The following is a 19,489-nucleotide window of genomic DNA, read 5'->3' on the forward strand; positions in this document are numbered from 1 at the left end:
CAACACAAATGTCCATTAAGTGACGAATGAACGAAGTGTGGTACAACCATGTAACAGAATAGTATTTAACCATAATAAGAAATTAAGTGTTGATACATACTATAACATGAATGAATGAATGTCAAAACATTAGGCTGGGTGAAAGATGTCACAAAAGACATACATACATGTTGTGTGATCTGATTTATAGGAAGCTTTCAGAATAGGCAAATCCATAAAGACATAAAATAGACTAGTAGTTGACAGGGGCAGGGGGGCAGGGGGAATTGGGGGGAATAAATGCTAATTGGTCCAGTGCTTCTTTGGAGGGTGAGAAAAATGTCCTAAAATTAGGTAATGGTGATGGTTGTACAACTCTGTGAAAATATTCAAAATCACTGAATAAAACAATGAATAAAAATAAGTCAGTCACTCTGACAAGTTTTCCCAAAAAGTCAAACATTTTATACACATAATGGTGCATGGAATGTTCTTTACCAAGAGAGATAAGCATATAAAGGCCACAATTATGATCGGATTTACTTTTTCAGTTGTACTATGTTTCACTATTGGTTTGCTTCCTCAGATCCATTATCCCAATTACTTCAATAATCAGCAGATTTTCTTCTATCTCAATTAACACTTTATAAAGGTTCACATAGCAGAATTAAAGATCAAAGAATATCAATTTATGAAATAACCAGAGATGGCAATCTGCTACTATGAAAGCAATTTAAAGCTAAAAGTGAAACAAATACTTTATTGCAATCATTCTTTAATCAGATAAATTATCACGGTATGCAGGCCGGACGCAGTGGCTCATGCCTGTAATCCCAGCACTTTGGGAGGCCAAGGCAGGCAGATCACTTGAGGTCAGGAGTTCGAGACCAGCCTGGCCAAGATGGTGAGACCCTGTCTCTCTACTAAAAATACAAAAATTAGCCAGGTGTGGTAGTGAGGACCTGTAATCCCAGCTACTCAGGAGGCTGAGGCAGGAGAATCGCTTGAATCCAGGAGGTGGAGGTTGCAATGAGTGGAGATCGTGCCACTGCACTCCAGCCTGGGTGACAGAGGGAGACTCCGTCTCAAGGGAAAAAAAAAATTATCATGGTATAGAATTTACCATAAAAGTTTTAGTTTCGCTGTACATATCAGAATTTCTATTCACTGCCTACAATTTTTAAAAAAAGTGGAGGGGGGAGCAGGAGTGAAGATCAATCTTATAAAAAAAGCAACAGTAATGAGCTTCTAAATAACATGGTCAAAAGTGGGGTTTTTTTTTTGGGGGGGGTGGGAATCTGAACTGCCTTCCACAAGCAAGGTATCAAACTCCCAGATAATTTAAACATTCTGAACAAGAACTGGTATATACCCAATCTTACTCAGGACACTTGTTCAAAAATGTTTGCAGATTTAGTTACTAGTATAAAAAAAATTTTTAGAGAAGCAAAGCTAGTGAGAAATATAATAATAGTAAAGAAGGCAAAAGCCAGGTGCGGTGGCTCACGTCTGTAATCCCAGCACTTCGGGAGGCTAAGGCAGGCACATCACTTGAGGTCAGCAGTTCGAGACCAGCCTGGCCAATATGGCAAAACTCCATCTCTACTAAAAATGCAAAAATCAGCCAAGCGTGGTGGCAGATGCCTGTAGTCCCAGCTATTCGAGAGACTGAGGCAGGAGAACCGCTTGAACCCGGGAAGCAGAGGATGGAGTGAACAGAGATTGCAACACTGCACTCCAGCCTGGGCAACAGAGCAAGACTTCATCTCAAAAAAAAAAAAAAAAAAAAAAAAAGAATGACGGCAAAGCAGAACCATAAATTCCTTAACCCACAGTCAAATAAAAGGCAAAATTAGGAGCCACAATATTGTAGAATTTTCTAAATGTTTATTGTGGGAAGTTTTTTTTGTTTTTTTTTTTTTTAAAGATAGGCTGATTAATGTAACATGAACTTCCTTTTTTTTTTTTAGATGGAGTCTTGCTCTCTTGCCCAGGCTGGAGTGCAATCTCGGCTCACTGCAACCTCTGCCTCCTGGGTTCAAGCGATTCTCCTGCCTCGGCCTCCCGAGTAGCTGGGATTACAGGTGTGTGCAACTATGCCCGGCTAATTTTTTTGTATTTTTAGTAGAGACAGGGTTTCATTGTGTTAGCCACGACGGTCTCAATCTCCTGACCTCGTGATCCACCTGCCTCGGCCTCCCAAAGTGCTGGGATTACAGGTGTGAGCCACTGCGCCCGGCCACACAAACTTTTTTTTTTTTTTAAATGATTATACTTTAAGTTCTAGGGTACATGTGCACAACGTGCAGGTCTGTTACATATGTACACATGTGCCATGTTGGAATATTAATATGTATATATCCTTCCAGATGATTCAATGAATTTACTATGTTCCTACTATGTAAATCACAAGTGGGTATGAAATAATGGCATACTGGTATTCAAGCCAATTCTTTATAAAAGAATCAAGAAGAAAAAGCTACAAGTAATACTTGCTTCCATACAACAATTTAAGTAAGTATTCATGTCATATCTATGTGGACATACTGTTTTGGAACATTAAACAAATGTTTTGAATCAAATCTCCTAAAAATGACTGCACTGTTACCATGTAAATGAAGCATAAGACTTGGCACACAAAAATCAACTCATGAATAATAAAGCACTCATAAAAAAAGGAAATAAACTTATAAAAGTTAGTATGCTTACCTGAACCACCCAGGGGCTATTGGCAAAGGCCATAATATCTCTTTCTTCCCAAAAAAAGGCAGAATCTGATCTTTTTATCATTTCAAACTTACTAAGAAGCTTCATAGCATAAACTTTCTGCGATGCCTTATGACGAACCTGTTGATTTTTTAAAACACAAAAATTAATACTTTCATGTTATGAGAGAAAGTAAACAGATGATACTATAATGCTATTATTAAAGACTTCAGTTACAAAAAAATGGTCCTTAGCTAACAAAAAGTAAAAGCAAAACATTTTTAATGAAAGAAACAAAGGAGAACATTTCTAACAACCTAAGTATTTCATGAAATATATAATACTTTTAAACACTAAATTCAATATACAACTCTCTCATTTCAACTAAATGAAGGTAAATTCGTGAAGCTTCATTCTCTCATATTAATTAAGCTAACCAACTTTAAGAATGAGGTATTGTTAAATAAGAAACTTAAAATATATGTCTACTGAAAAAAACCATTTATGTAAGTAGTCTGAAACATCAATGTATACACATCCCTCACTATCTGCCCGTAAGAACCTAATAAATTTAGATATCAAGGGATACATATGATTTTAAGTCACTCTTATTTCTCTTTAGGTGCCCTAATTAAAGGTTTATTTGTTTGTTTGTTTGTTTTTTAGGAAAAAAAATACTACCAACGATGAGGTCAGTTGACCAATTTCTATGTTTCCAATCAGACTGCAAAATCCAATAAAGGCAAGAAGATTGTCTATTTTTGACCACCTTTTAATTCCAAGAACATAGCAAACTGTCCACCAGAGAGCCAATAAATATTTAATGAATAATTATAACAGTTAGCATTTATTAGATAAGTAACAACTGCTAAAACTAATACTTGGATGTCTAATAGGATGCCTAAAACTGAAACTCCTAATCTTCACCCCTGAATTTATTCCTCCCACAGTTATTCCCCGTTTCAGTAAATAGTAGCTTCATCCTTCTAGACGCTCTAGCTAAAAAACCTTTGGCACCTCTTTTTCTCTCAAACAGCTTATCAAATTTATCAGCAAATCCTGTCAGTTCTACCTTCAAGAAGTTTCAGAATCCAACCACTGCTAACTACCTCCACTGATACCACCCTGGTTCAACATATTTTATTTCAATTTCCAACTTGTTTCCCTGCTGTCACTCTCTTCTTATCCACAGCCTAGTCATCCTTCTAGAATATAAACCATTTCCTGTCATTCCTCTGCTTAAAACCCCCTAACAGCTTCCCATATCATCTCTGCATGTTCCCTCTGCCTGGAATCACCTCCTGTAGCTGGCTCAATCCTTCACTTCCTCAAATCCCTGTTCAAATCATACCTTCTCAATGAGGTCTACTCTGATCAATCTACTTAAACTTTCAGCTCACTATCCCCTTCTGCTGCCAGCATATTCCATATTAGCTCACTGTCCCCTTCTGCTGCCAGCATATTCCATATTCCATTCTCTGTGTCATGTTTTTGCTTCATCGTACTTATTACCATCTTACATCCCATTTTTAACTTATTTATCACCTATTTCTCAGCACCAGAATATAAACCCAATGAAGGCAAGGATTTCTGTGTTTGGTTCAATGTTTAATCCCCATTGCCTATTATAATGTCTGGCACATAATAACCTTTCAATAAATATCTGCTGAAAGAACAGATTTACTAAGTACTTGGCATGTGCCAGGCACTGTGTGTTTTGATACATATATTATCTTACTTAATCTTCATTCCCAGTGAGGTATTATTTCCCCATACTACAAATGGGAAATCTGAGGCACAGAGACATCAAACTGCCCAAGGGCTATATACATAGTAAGTAGAATTAACTCAAGATGGATTAGGGACTTAAATGTAAGACCTAAAACCATAAAAACCCTAGAAGAAAACCTAGGCAATACCATTCAGGACACAAGCATGGGCAAAGACTTCATGACTAAAACATCAAAAGGAATGGCAACAAAGCCAAGACTGACAAATAGGATCTAATTAAACTAAAGAGCTTCTGCACAACAAAAGAAACTATCATCAGAGTGAACAGGCAACCTACAGAATGGGAGAAAATTTTTGCAATCTATCCAGCTGACAAAGGGCTAATAACCAGAATCTACAAGGAACTTAAACAAATTTACAATAAAAAAACAAACAACTCCATCATAAAGTGGGCGAAGGATATGAACAGACACCTCTCAAAAGAAGACATTTATGCTGCCAACAAACATGAAAAAAAGTTCATCATCACTGGTCATTAGAGAAATGCAAATCAAAACCAGCATGAGATACCACCTCATGCCAGTCAGAATGGCGATCATTAAAGAGTCAGGAAACAATAGATGCTGGAGAGGATGTGGAGAAATAGAACACCTTTATGCTGTTGGTGGGAGTGTAAATTAGTTAAGCCACTGTGGAAGACAGTGTGGCAATTGCTCAAGGATATAGAACCAGAGGCCAGGAGCGGTGGCTCACGCCTGTAAACCCAGCACTTTGGGAGGCTGAGGTGGGCGGATCACCTGAAGTCAGGTGTTCGAGACCAGCCTGGCCAACATGGTGAAACCCCGTTTCTACTAAAAATACAAAAATTAGCTTGGCATGGTGGTGCACACCTGTAATCCCAGGTACTGGGAGACTGGGGCAGGAGAATGGCTTGAACCCGGGTGGCTGAGGCTGCAGTGAGCCAAGATCGTGCCATTGCACTCCAGCCTGGGTGGAAAAAAAAAAAGATCTAGAACCAGAAATACCATTTGACCCAGCAATCCCATTACTGGGTATATACCCAAAGGATTATAAATCATTCTACTATAAAGACACATGCACACGTATGTTTATTGCAGCACTGTTCACAACAGCAAAGACTTGGAACCAACCCAAATGCCCACCAATGATAGACTAGATAAACAAAATGGCACATATACACCATGGAATACTATGCAGCCATAAAAAAGGATGAGTTCATGTCCTTTGCAGGGACATGGATGAAGCTGGAAACCATCATTCTCAGCAAATTAACACAGGAACAGAAAACCAAACACCACAGGTTCCCACTCATAAGTGGGAGTTCAACAATGAGAACACATGGACACAGGGAGGGGAACATCACACACCAGTGTCTGTCAGGGGACGAGGGGCTAGAGGAGGGATAGCATTAGGAGAAATGTAGATGACAGGTTGATGGGTGCAGCAAACCACCATGGCACATGTATACCTATGTAACAAACCTGCATGTTCTGCACATGTATCCCAGAACTTAAAGTATAATAATAATAATATTTAAAGGTAATCTGCAGGCAGAATCTATACTATTTCTACATATGTTATGTACACAATTAGGATGATTTTCCCAAACAGGGCTAGATTACATCTGTCAACCCAGTATTCCATCCAGTTGGTGCTCCTTTTTACTCAGAGTATGCCAGTTTTTGTACAACAAATTATATGGTTACCCTATTCAGGGATGGAAGAAAGAAGATAAGAAGAAATCAAGCACCTGACCATTGTCTACAGGGTCCTAAATCATTTAGCCTATGTCCACCTTCCCAACTTAAATCTTGTCATTTTCTTCCCGTTGTTCATACTTCAGATATACTTAACTTCTCTCAGTTCCTCTAATATAATGAAACTTTCCTCAGGATCTTTATGGGTACTGGAAAGGCATTTAAAAACCCATCATAGTACCTAATTCAACCTCTCCCATAAGGACACTACCTCCTTATCCATTCAGTTTAAATATAAAACTCCTCAAAGAGGTCTTCTCTGACCACCCTAACTAAACTAGGAACTCACTGTTCTCAACCATAGAACCCTATTTGTTTTCTTCCTAGTAGATACCATAATTTGTAATTTTTGATGTTGTTTCTTTGTATTTATTGCCTGTCTCCCATAATGGAATGTAAATTCAACAAGGATGGGGATTATGTACGCCTATTTTGTTCTCCATTATATCCCTAGTGCCAAGTACAATGCCAGCAATGGCAATAAAACAGGCACTCACTAAATATTTACTGACTCAATTAATATCTGCAAAAATTTATTTTACAAGTGGCCACACCATCAATTTCCAGTTTTAAAAGATTCAGCAGGTAATATTTCCAGTTATCTTTTGTCAAATACTATCCACATGTACAGTTAATACTTATATTGATGAAAATAAGGTAAACCAAAGATATGCTGGTGTCTTCCCCAGAGGAGACAGGGAAGAACCATGACACCAGATACTCTATAAAATGCAATACAATTTTAGAAAATCATAAAATGCTATGCCTCTTTAATAGGAAAAGTTTTGTTCCCCCTCCAATAAAAGCCAGGTACAAAATTTTATTAGGGGAGTGGGTTTGAACAAATCACTAATGGAAAATACAAATAAGTCCGAGGATGACACAATACGTTTGTATACTTATTACTCAGAATCCTGCACTTCTGGCCATGACGAGGTAATTGGTACCAGCTAGCCCTCCCATTGTAAACAACCATCAAAAATGACAAAACACACAAGGCAACTGTATTCAGGTTTTGTAAAATAAACACAAGACTGTAATTCCCGAGAGAAGAGAAACTCACCAAGTCAACCCCATAATTGCCCAGAAACTCTGATAAAAGTCAATATTGCAACCAGTGTGCAGCATGTAATTTCATGTTTCTGCTGAGTTGAGGAGGCAGAGATCAGAGTTTAAGACAAATGAAGAAGCTAAATTATTCTGGGCAGGAAACTGGAAAGTAAGGAGAGGGAGATCCCTAGAAGTCACATGCGTGTACTTGGCTAAAGGCTGGGCTATCCAGAGAGAAAGCAGTCCAGGTTTATTAGAGACCAACTGCTTTGGGGTTATGGTAAAACATAAACACTAGAGGTTAAGTGGCATTGGAAGAATACAGGATTTCCAGACAAGCAAAAGTAGACAAGGGCAGGTGTGGTGGCTCACGCCTGTAATCCCAGTACTTTGGGAAGCTGAGGCAGGAGGACTGCTTGAGCCCAAGAGTTTGAGACAGCCTGGGCAACACAGTGAGACCCTGTCTCTTAAAAAAAAAAAAAAAAAAAAAAGGTAGAGAAACCTTGCTAATTTCTTGGACGTTCAGCTGACGCATCTTATGAAAAAGAACCAGGCTCTAAAGTAAGACCTACTCTAGCACAAATCTAACAAAGCCTAATATTAAACCCTAAAAGATCCAAAGGGAAACACAGTTTGGAGGTTGCATCCTACAAATGTAAAAGAACTTGGGGGCCGCGTGCAGTGGCTCACGCCTGTAATCCCTGCACTTTGGGAGGCCGAGGCGGGCGGATCATGAGGTCAGGAGATTGAGACCATCCTGGCTAACATGGTGAAACCCCGTCTCTACTAAAAATACAAAAAATTAGCAAGGCATGGTGGTGGGGTGGCGGGCACCTACTTGGGAGGCTGAGGCAGGAGAATGGCATGAATCCGGGAGGCGGAGCTTGCAATGAGCGGAGGTTGCGCCACTGCACTCCAGCCTGGGGGAGAGAGCGAGACTCTGTCCCAAAAAAAAAAAAAAAAAAAAACTTGGGAAACATCTTGATCTTTCCACACATCTACATTTACAAAGTGTAAAACAGCCTGCAAGAGTTAAGGATGAACAGCAAGTAACTGGACAGCCTATCAGAATGAAAATCAATAGTATTCAAAGAAAAATAACAAAACCCCAGAGTCTCCACCATACATCCACAAGGTACAGTATGTAATTTAAAAATTACTAGATAGGCAAAAAGGAAAATGCGACTCATCATCAAGAAAAAAGCAGTCAACAGAAAATGGCCCCAAAAGATGTTAGATTCAACTGACAAATACTTAAAAATAGCTCTTATAAATATGTTCAAAGAACTAAGGGAAAATATATTAAAGAAATAAAATATAGTCTTAATGAGTGAATAGAAGTAAATATCAACAGAAAAATGGAAACTAGGCCGGGTGCAGTGGCTCACACCTGTGATCCCAGCCCTTTGGGAGGCTGAGGTGGGCGGATCACTTGAGGTCAGGAGTTTGAGACCAGCCTGGCCAACATGGTGAAACCCCGTCTCTACTAAAAATACAAAAATTAGCCGGGCATGGTGGCGTGCGCCTGTAATCTCAGCTACTCGGGAGCCTGAGGCAGGGGAATTGCTTAAACCTGGGAGGCAGGGGTTGCAATGAGCCAAGATGGTGCCACTGCACTCCACGCACTCCAGTCTGGATGAGAGAGTATGACTCCATCTCAAAAAAAAAAAGGAAACTATATGGAAGTCAGTGAACTTAAACACAAATCAATCTGAAAAAGACAAAATGAATAAATGAAAATGAAAAGACTCAGGAGATTCCAATACCATTTTAAACAGTCTAAAATATGTGTAATTATAAATGGATTAAATACTCCAATTAATAAACATAAATTATAAAAACTGATTAAAAAGCAATTATAGTTCACATACTTATATATAATAATTATATATTGATATGGTTTGGATTTGTGCCTCCACCCAAATTTCAGGTCAAATTGTAATCCCCAGTGTTGGAGGAAGAGCCTAGTGGGAGGTGACTGGATCATGGGGAGGGACTTCCTCCTTGTTGTTCTCCTGATAGTGAGTTTTCATGAGATCTGGTTGTTAAAAGTGTGTCGCATTCTCCCTCTTTGTTCTCTTCTTCCTTCTCTTGCTTCCCTTTCACCTTCTGCCATGATTGTAAATTTCCTGAGGCCTGCCCGGCCACGCTTCCTGTACAGCCTGCAGAACTGTGAGTCAATTAAACCTCTTTTATGAATTATCCAGTCTCTCAGGTAGTTCTTTACAGCAATGTGAGAACGGACTAATACATATATCTAATATACATATTAGATATAAATATATACATAAGTTATATAGTTTAATTATGAGGTCAAATGAGTTGAAAACAAATGGAGAAAGATATACCATGCAAACTGCAAGGGTAAGAAAGTTGGCATATAAATAATATAGCAGACTTCAAGGCAAAGAGTATTAAGAGATAAAGAAGGTAATTCAGATAAAAGGAGTAATTCATTACGGAGGCATAACCATTCTAATTACGTATGCATCTTCAATAAATGAGCCTGAAAACTAATAACATAAAAACTAACAGAACTAAGAAAGAAACAGACAAATCTATACCTTCAGTTGGAAATGATAATAGCCCATGGTCTTAGTTTAGGTTGTTCGGAGGTTGAATTACCTCCAAGGTCACCCCAACCAAAATTTTTAATGCAGGGATAGGAGGCTAGGGACTCTCAGTATTTGATAGAACAAGCAAACAAATCATCAGTATGGATATAAAGAAAATATAGCCCAAAATGAAAACTGCCTGAACAAATTATAATTACAAACATTATATTAATAGATTACATCACTTCTCATTTTAAAATATTTTGAAATTTGGGAGGTTAGCCTAGGCAGCTACAGCGGCGGAGGGGCAGGGGCTGGTATGGGCTGGGCTGTGAGAGCCTCATGGCGGAGGAAGACAGCGATCAAAAGGCCGAATGCCTCAGAGAAGAGCTTGTGGCCACTGTGGAGTCCGGGCTGGGCCCTGTGGGGCTTAGAGGTGTGGGCGACAGCAGAGGCGGTGCTGGCAGCTGCAGAGGCAGCGTTGCGATCAGCTGTCGGGGTTATTGCCGACGCTTCTGTCAGGTGGTTGAAGATTACGCTGGAAGATGGCAGGTCCCTTTGCCACAGCTTCAGGTTCTTCAGACTGTACTTTGTTGTTTTACAACAGCCAGTGCATCATTCCCAGATGAATGTGAGCACGTACATATTTTGAGTAGCCTTGCTGTGAGTGTCTTCGAGTTGCTGCTGTTCTTTGGAAGAGGTGAGTTTTATGAAGAGCCCTTAAAGGATATTCTTGGATCATTCCAGGAATACCAAAATCACCTCCGCAGATACGGAAATGTGAATCTGGAACTGGTGACTCGAATCATTAGAGATAGCGGCCCACGGGAAGATCCAGTGTCACAAGCTGTCCTTAAAGCTCAGCCAGCATCTCAGGAGATAGGTACTTCAGGAGATTAGAAATCAAACCAACATTTGTAATAAGCAAATACACTTTCATTTACTAACTAGAGCAGTAATAGTGATTTTTCTTCATTTTATAATACTGAATAATGGAGTGCTGTATTTTCAAGTGAAAAGTGTTTGTTTTTCTAACCTGGCCCACAGTGATTTCTGACACCAGGTTTGGTACATTTATTTATCATAATAGAAATTCTGAGTGGTAACACATCTACTAGATGTTATTTATTTACAGAAAGTGTATTTTTGTCATTTCAGTTATATTTTTAAAATCTGTTTAAGGAGGCACTTTTTTTTTTTTTTTTAAGAAACGAAAACTCTGCTTTTCATGAAAGCACATGGAATCTCCCTTCCCTTACACAGGAAACTCCATGAGGGCTGAAACTGTGAATTTTTGTCACACTACTGCATAGCTAGCCCAATGCTTGGTACAGAGTAGATGCTTAATATAATGATGACATGGTGAATGCATGAGTGAATAAGTCACTAACTGAATGAATAAATTTGAATTCCAAATACTCTAGAGCAGTATTTCCCAAACTTCACGCATTAGAAGTTTTGTCTCATACCCTTACTACCTGCGTATTTCTTTGATATCCCCTCCTGTCCAATCTGATTTAACAGTGGTCCTTTGTAAGCCAAAATTTCCCTTCAAGGCAGGAGGCTTTGTCAACTGCTCTTAATTTGTTTTTAAAATGTTCCCCATATTATTCCTGAACCCCAGAACATTCTGAATCACCAAAACTGTAGAATGGAAGCTTAGCAACAGTGAATAAGCCCAAAAGTGTAGAAAACATTTAAAAGTGTGGAGAGAGCCTATGGAGTTCAGTTACGAGACAGCCAAGGGGAAAAAAACAAGACCTCCCAATCCTGGAACCAGTTAGACCTTGGTTTGGTGAGAAAGACACTTCATACCACAGATTTTATTGAGCAGGTTATTTCTGTTAGTCACAGGTTAAGGAGTTAGGGTGGGTTGTGAATGCAGTTGAGTGGAGAAGGAGCTGTGATAGGATGAGAGATAGGATAAGTCTAGGGCTAAGGTATACGTGACAGTGTTATGAAGAACCCAAGGGGTAAAGAGGACACTGGTGTTTGATGTGTGGATCTTGGAAAGGGATTAAAAAAAAGAAAACTGAAAAGGGAGAGAGTTGGAGCTGAGGAGGAAGAGTTGGATTACTGAAGAAATATGAAGAGTCAAATATAGGAAAGGAAAGGGTGACAGACTGGACGAAATTATGAGGAGGCTGCATGTGCCCAGAGGGGAAGGAGCTAAACAAAGAGCTTCAAGAGAAGTGAGGACAGGCGAGAAGAAAGTTTGAGCTTTTAAGGGAGATTTAGGCTTCACTACATAAGATCTAGAATAAACCTGTTGTTGGTTGGTCTGAGGGCTGATGGCCTTTTAGGCTGGGAATTACATTAAAATAATAAATATTCCTTTGATACCTATACTAGCATACCTCACACTGGGAAAAGCTGCTCTAGAGCCTCATTTAAATGGATGACTTTTCCCTAGTTGGTGATCATTAGGGTAAAGACCAGACTGAAGTTATCTTTGCATTAACTATACAAATCAGTGTTTGCATATCATATACTGTAAATGGAATTGCAAGACAAATGTTTAAGCCAAAATAAAATATTCATAAGCACTCTGGAAGCTACTGATTAAGTGTAAGTAATTAAAATACTTCTGGATTCAAAATCATACAAATATGGGTTCCAGGTCCTGCCCTGCCACTTAACTCTTTCTCCTCGGGCAGGTCATTTGACCTCTCTGAGACTCAGTTTTGCAATCTATAAAGCTAGTATCATAATACCCATCATAAGGTTGTTGTTAGGTCTAAATAAGTTTATGTAGCTAACGGTGTTTATATATTTTTAAATTGTGTAAAAGTATTAATTAGTAATTATCCTTAGTGATACCTGAATCTATATTAATAAGCAGTCCTATTTGGCACTACTTTTGGATTAATTTTATCTTTAAAATATACTTTTCTTATAAAAAATTTTTTTGAAATTTGAAGGATTGATATACAGTAACTATATATACAAGAATCCTAAATGCAAAGAGCCAAGTAAGTAATGACAAGAATCATGGCTTACATCCATCTTCTATATTAAATGACCAAGCTGGAGTAACAATTCCTTTGATTTGTATAGTGTTGTAAAATTTATAGAATACTGAAAATAAATGCACAGGAAAGGAATATGAAAACACAGGTGGGGAGCTGGAATTTAAGGAATGAATTATCCTAGACTTGAAACTAGAAAACCCTCTTACAACAGATAGACCAGATTTTCAACTGATTTGTGTTCAATTAGCAGGTTATCTCAAATAGTCGTTCCAGCAATGTTGTTAAATATAGTTTAAAATATGTCAACAGTGTTAAAAAGAAGTTGCTTAGGCCGGGTGTGGTGGCTCACGCCTGTAATCCCAGCACTTTGGGAGGCTAAGGCAGGTGTATCATCTGAGGTCAGGAGTTCCAGACCAGCCTGGCCAACATGGCGAAACCCCATCTCTACTAAAAACACAAAAATTAGCTGGGTGTGGTGGCGAGTGCCTGTGATTCCAGCTACTCAGGAGGCTGAGGCAGAATTGCTTGAACCTGGGAGGTAGAGGTTGCAGTGAGCCAAGATCACACCATTGCCCTCCAGCCTGGGTGACAGAGCGAGACTCTGTCTCAAAAAAAAAAAAAAAAAAAAAAAGAGTTGCTAACATAGTCCTTCTTCTTCTTCTTTTTTTTTTTTTTGAGACGGAGTCTCGCTCTGTCACCCAGGCTGGAGTGCAGTGGCGCAATCTCGGCTCACTGCAAGCTCCGCCTCCCGGGTTCACTCCATTCTCCTGCCTCAGCCTCTCCGAGTAGCTGGGACTACAGGCGCCCGCCACCACGCCTGGCTAATTTTTTGTATTTTTAGTAGAGACGGGGTTTCACCGTGGTCTCGATCTCCTGACCTCATGATCCGCCCGCCTCGGCCTCCCAAAGTGCTGGGATTACAGGCGTGAGCCACCGTGCCCGGCCTCCTTCTTCTATATATATTTACACCACTCTTCAAATCTTCACTTTAAGAACAAATCAAATTTTGAATGCTGCTTAACTTCATTAGAGAAAGCAATCCATACAACATTAAGAGCCAATTTTAATTTATACGGTATTATTACCTACGCTTGACTCAGAACATGACAAGAACGGTTTTTAAACTTCTGCTATAAAGATATCAACAGAAGCTAAAATATATGTCAGCTGGTAGAAAAGTTAAATATTTAAACTAGCAATATTTACATATGAGATAACTAAACAGAAAAACAAATATACCTAGAAGGAAAAAGATATTCATTTATATAAAATAAAATCACACAAGATAGGCATAAGATGGCTTTTGAATATGAGAAAAATGCTGACTGACTTCACTTTTGGTAATTCTTCATGTAAAACTGCTCCCCTCTATGTGTTTCCATAGCACTTAAAATAATCTATTACTTGTGAACATGTCTACTTCATAAGCTCCTTTAGGAAGATAACACATACTTTCATTTGTGAGACTGCGTAGTGGTTGGCACAATGCTAAACTGACTAATTCAACAAAATCATGTATCTGTAGGATATCTACAAAACTTAAGAATATTTTGGCTATGTGTTCTAGTTCATAGGGCCTGAATTTCACTTAAACTGCTTTGACAGGACAGTTCCTGGCTCATAAATCAAGAGCTAGGAACCATCAGCTTGTGGTCTTTGACATAACTTAATCTACAGAGCAAACATTAAGAGGCAATAAGCTTATTTATGCCAAATATCTATACCATACCTTCATAATTCATTAGCAGTCATGTTACAAGTACCACAATAAAGTGCTATTACTTTAGCAAAGCTGGTTTCCACTGATTATCCTTTGAGGGTGTCTCTTTCCAAGTTATTTTATTATTATTTTCCTCAGCATCTCTGTAGATTTCCCTTTATTCTCCAACTCCTTCTCCTTTATTCAATACAGAGGGACAGACAGATGAACAGTCAGATATAGTGACTGTTCATTATCACACCATACGGAGTAATGTTTAAAAGCATTTGCCGGGGTTGGTGGCTCACGCCTGTAGTCCCAACACTTTGGGAGGCTGAGGCGGGCGGATCATGAGGTCAGCAGTTCGAGACCAGCCTGACCAACATGGTGAAACCCTGTCTTTACTAAAAATACAAAAATTAGGTGGGCATGGTGGCAGGTGCCTGTAATGCCAGCTACTCAGGAAGCTGAGGCAGGAGAATTGCTTGAACCCAGGAGATGGAAGTTGCAGTGAGCTGAGATCACACCATTGCACTCCAGCCTGGGCGACAGAGCAAGACTCCGTCTTAAATAAATAAAGAAACAGCAAGCGTGGATTTAAAGGTCAACAGACCTGGGCAAACTCCTAGCTGTTTATAAACTATGTGGCCAATTTACCTAATCTCTAAATTTCAGTGGCTTCATCTACATAATATCATAGAGTTACTGTATAGACAAAATGAGATAATGGCTATAAATATTCAGCACACAGAATATCCTCAATGAAAATGTTAGCTGACTCCACCACAGACAAATGGAATTTAGCTCATTCTGTTATGTAGTATGACATGAATTTCCCGTCACTAGTCTATGAGTACCTAAAGGATAAAAACATTGCTCCTGTTACAGTGTTTCTCTTTGTATAGAAAAGATTGCTATATCCCTTGTTTTTAATTTTAAAAGTGGATGAGTGTAAAAACACCATCTAACTGGCTATACATATGAAAAAAACAAAAAACAAAAAAATAAATAATGGTCAAAAAGTTAACAGGGGTTATAACATAACTGAGAAAATCTTTGGCAATTTTTATTCTTATTTTTATTTGTACTTTCTGGAGCTAATATGTAGAGCTTAAAAAAAACTTTAGATGAGACATTCCTAAGTGTAGCCAGAGACATACTTGGTGATATGGTGTGGCTGTGTCCCCAAACAAATCTCATCTTGAATTCCCATGTGTTGTGGGAGGGACCCAGTGGGAGGTAACTGAATCATGGGGGCAGGTCTTTCCTGTGCTGTTCTCATGATAGTAAGTAGTAAGTCTCATGAGATCTAATGGTTATTATAAGGGGGAGTTTTCCTGCACAAGCTTTCTTTGCCTGCTGCCATCCATGTAAGATGTGACTTGCTGCTCCTTGCCTTCTGCCATGATGGTGAAGCCTCCCCAGCCACGTGGAACTGTAAGTCCAATAAATTTCTTTCTTTTGTAAACTGCCCAGTCTCGGGTATGTCTTTATTATCAGCGTGAAAACAGACTAATACACTTGGAAAATCCTAAAATGGACCTCCTCAAACACTTATGGACAAAAACTTTTGAACATCATTCTAAGTAAAACACCTCATTTTAAATTTTCAAATTTATTTTTATTATCAAAAATATATTATTTTTATAAGAAGATCCAATGAATCTACTTGACAGACCTGGAGCAGTTACTGTTTCTACCACAGATACATGAAAAAAATGTCCTCACATTTTCTGTTTGTGGCAGCCAAGATCGAATGGGGAATACAGGAATTACAAAAACATGTTGAAAGAGAGATAATTGTTGCAACTTAGAAATAACACTGTAAACAGTGAAGAGCCTGTTTTATTCCAAAAAAGGAATTAAAAAGTTGAGTTTACACGAGTAGCATTGGAAAATCATGTCCCCAACATCCTTGCCTCCTGGTTGGTTCTACTTTAAAAGCTTGGCTTAAAACTAAATTAAAAGCCAATGGATGCCCAGGAAGCAATAAGCCCAGTGATCAGGAAGGATCACAGTCAATTCTTCAATGAAAACTTTCTACATTCAAGTTTCTGTGCTATACAGGATACTGAAAGACAAGAAAAATCTAACTCCAGATATGATCTGGTTGCACACACACACATTAGTTACCAATGTCTGGGTTGAACTGACAAATGCCTACAGTAAGGGTTCTCCTTTTCTTCCTGCTGCTCCTAGAGATATTCCTCCAAAACTGTGTTCCTGACTAAATAAGATAATCTTCCCAGATACGAGTGAACTATGTAGAACAGCTATGAATCCCTGATGTAAATGCCAAAAGTACTTGAAAGACACAGTTCCTGCATCCAAAGTTTTACATTATTAAAAAAAAAAAAAAAAGAAATCAAAGTACATATATAAACTATAGCACAAGGCACACACACACACACACACACACACACACACACACACACAAACAAAGAGCATGCTCTGAAATGAGCAGCCTGCTACAATGAATAGCTCAGTGGAAGAAAAGGGTTAAAGATTTTTTTTTTAATTGGCAACACCTTAAAAGGCAGCCTGGAAGGCCAGGATGAAGATTTCATAGTTCATTTGGTTGGAAAAAGATCCATTAAATATACAGCAGAGATAATACATAAATATATTTTATAAGGTCACCTTGACAGCAGTTTATATTAGTCAGATCAGATGTAGAATTCCCATTTTTTATCTAACTCAATATAAGAAGGTGGGGAAATGAAAACAAAACATGTATGCTAAAAAGCTCCACTCTTAATTCCACTACACACAAACCAGGAATGGGGATAGGAGTAATACATGAGGACACAAGGATATTTCAAGCAGGAAGAAGATGGTCTGCTAAATAGTAATGTCAGTCTAACTGAGCTTGGATAGTGTGAATTTACAGATGTAATAAGCAGAGTCCTGACACTGTCTTCATCAGCACTTCACAACCTAAGATTAATAGTAACAATGGTGAAACACTTTTAGCAGAAGTGGAAAACAGAATGCAAAGCAGGTGTTCATACATAACTGGATAATGACGGAGTGGCCTGATGAAGGCGATGACAGTAAAAGAGGATGGACTGGAGAAATATTATGAAAGCAGAAACAGGACTTACTGAAAAATTAACTATAAGGGTTGACAGAAAAAAGAGTAATTAGTGACGACTCCTAATTTTTTGATTTGAACAACTAGGTTGATGCAAGAGCCATTTACTATGATCAGAAAGAGAAGGAAGAGATTTGTGGAGAAAGAACAAAGTTAGAAAGGGAATCAAACATTCTGATTTCACACATTTTAGAGATCTATGACACATCTTCATGAAAATGTCAAATAAGCCACTGTGGATATGAGTTTGGGAGCAAAGTAGAAAGTTCCGAGCAGTAACTATAAATTTGAGCCTTGCCATTATATAAACTGTATTTAAAGTCACAGGAATGCCTGAGCTTACCTTAAGAAGGCAAATAAAAGAAACAAAGAGCCTGGCCATTGGAAACTACAAATTTAGAAGTCAGGTAGAGAATGAACCATGAAGGAAACTTAGAACGAAGAGCCTGTAAAGAAAAAATCCCTTCAAGAAATGAAGAGATGTGAATATTACTAAGAGTTTGAGTGAGATGAAAGTGAAACACTATACAGCCAATAAAAGTACAGGTGAAGTCTATATTTATTGACATGGAAAGATGTTTATGACCATATGTCAAAGAGAACACACTCTGGAATCCTCTGCCTAAATTCAAATCTCATTTCAACCACTTAGCAGCTATGTGAACTTTGGTAGGTTATTTATCCTAACTACCTGAGTTTAATTTTCCCATCTGTACAATGGGCATAATAGTAATAATACTTACCTGAAAGGACTGTTGTGAAGACCTAGGTTACTAAATACAAATGGATTAAAAGTCTGCCTGGCATGTTATAACTGCTAAAAGAGTGTATGCTACCATTTATTACTGCATTAAAAAACACAAATTACAAAACTATGTATATAATGATCCTTTAAGACTTAAATATATTACATGTATCTTTAGAAATGGGCAAGTTGGAAATCTAGATATCAAATTAATAAGAGTACTTCTCTCTGAATTCTAACACTACAGGTGAATTTTAAAAGTATAATGTTGGCTTATTTTCTCATTATTCTACTGTGAACATATTCATCATATACATAATTCTTAATTTCAAGGGAAATTTTCATAACTCAATAGGGAAAAATTTTAAACTTTCCTAGAATGAAAATGATTAGGAGAAAATATAAATACCCACTGAAAATAATTCAACATTAGTTTTGCAACAGTCTCCAAATGTCTGTAAATCACCAAGCAGTGAAAGGATACAAAAAGGGTGGTTACCTTTATGTTTGAAAATGGTAATAGGGAGAAAGAAACATAATAAATGGAGGTTTTAACACGTTCTTCCACCTAATTCTAAGCAATTTAGACCTTTGTGAATGAGAATGCATTCATATATTAAATTCCATAGTTTTAAATAAAACAGCGACCAGGAAAAAATTTAATGTCACTTAACATTTTTCTTAGGAATAAGAAGTAAGCAGGGGGATTACACAGTTGGATTGCAGGATTACTCACACCTGTAATCCCAGCAATTTAGGAGGTCAAAGCAGGAGGACTGCTTGAGGCCAGGAGTTAGAGACAAGTCTGGGCAACATTGGGGGACCTTGTTTCTACAAAAAAAAAAATTTCAAAACTAGCCATGTGTGGTGGTACACACCTGTGGTCCTTTTTCTATTTTTAGATTTTTAAAGCTTTCTTATTGAAAACTAAAACACACACACCCACTAGCACAGGCCTACAGAGGGTCAGGATCATAAATACCACTGTCTTCCACCTCTACATCTTGTCCCACTAAAAGGTTTTCAGGGGAAATAACATGAATGGAGCTGGCATTTCCTGTGATAACAATGCCTTCTCCTGGAATCCCTCCTGAAGGACCTGCCTGAGGTACTTCTTGAGGAGGTGTCACCTTTTTCAGAAATATGTCCATGGTGGTTTGTTGGGCTTGTTTCTTTCTTC

At 38.3% G+C, this 19,489-nt stretch overlaps 1 protein-coding gene across 2 annotated transcripts in view; it reads right to left on the reverse strand.

Moving 5' to 3' along the window:
- ROCK2 (Rho associated coiled-coil containing protein kinase 2) overlaps positions 1 to 19,489 on the reverse strand; it is a 169,080-nt gene that overhangs the window by 70,098 nt on the left and 79,493 nt on the right. For both annotated transcript variants that reach the window (XR_004027072.1, XM_003272748.3), the window contains exon 4: positions 2,689 to 2,826. Coding sequence is in view for 1 of the 2 variants with exons in the window: in XM_003272748.3 (XP_003272796.2) it covers positions 2,689 to 2,826 (138 nt within the window). In the remaining variant the exon portion in view is untranslated. The remainder of the gene's footprint in view (positions 1 to 2,688; positions 2,827 to 19,489) is intronic.

The sequence above is a fragment of the Nomascus leucogenys genome, chromosome 19, assembly GCF_006542625.1.
Source record: "Nomascus leucogenys isolate Asia chromosome 19, Asia_NLE_v1, whole genome shotgun sequence".
Lineage (NCBI taxonomy): Eukaryota > Metazoa > Chordata > Mammalia > Primates > Hylobatidae > Nomascus > Nomascus leucogenys.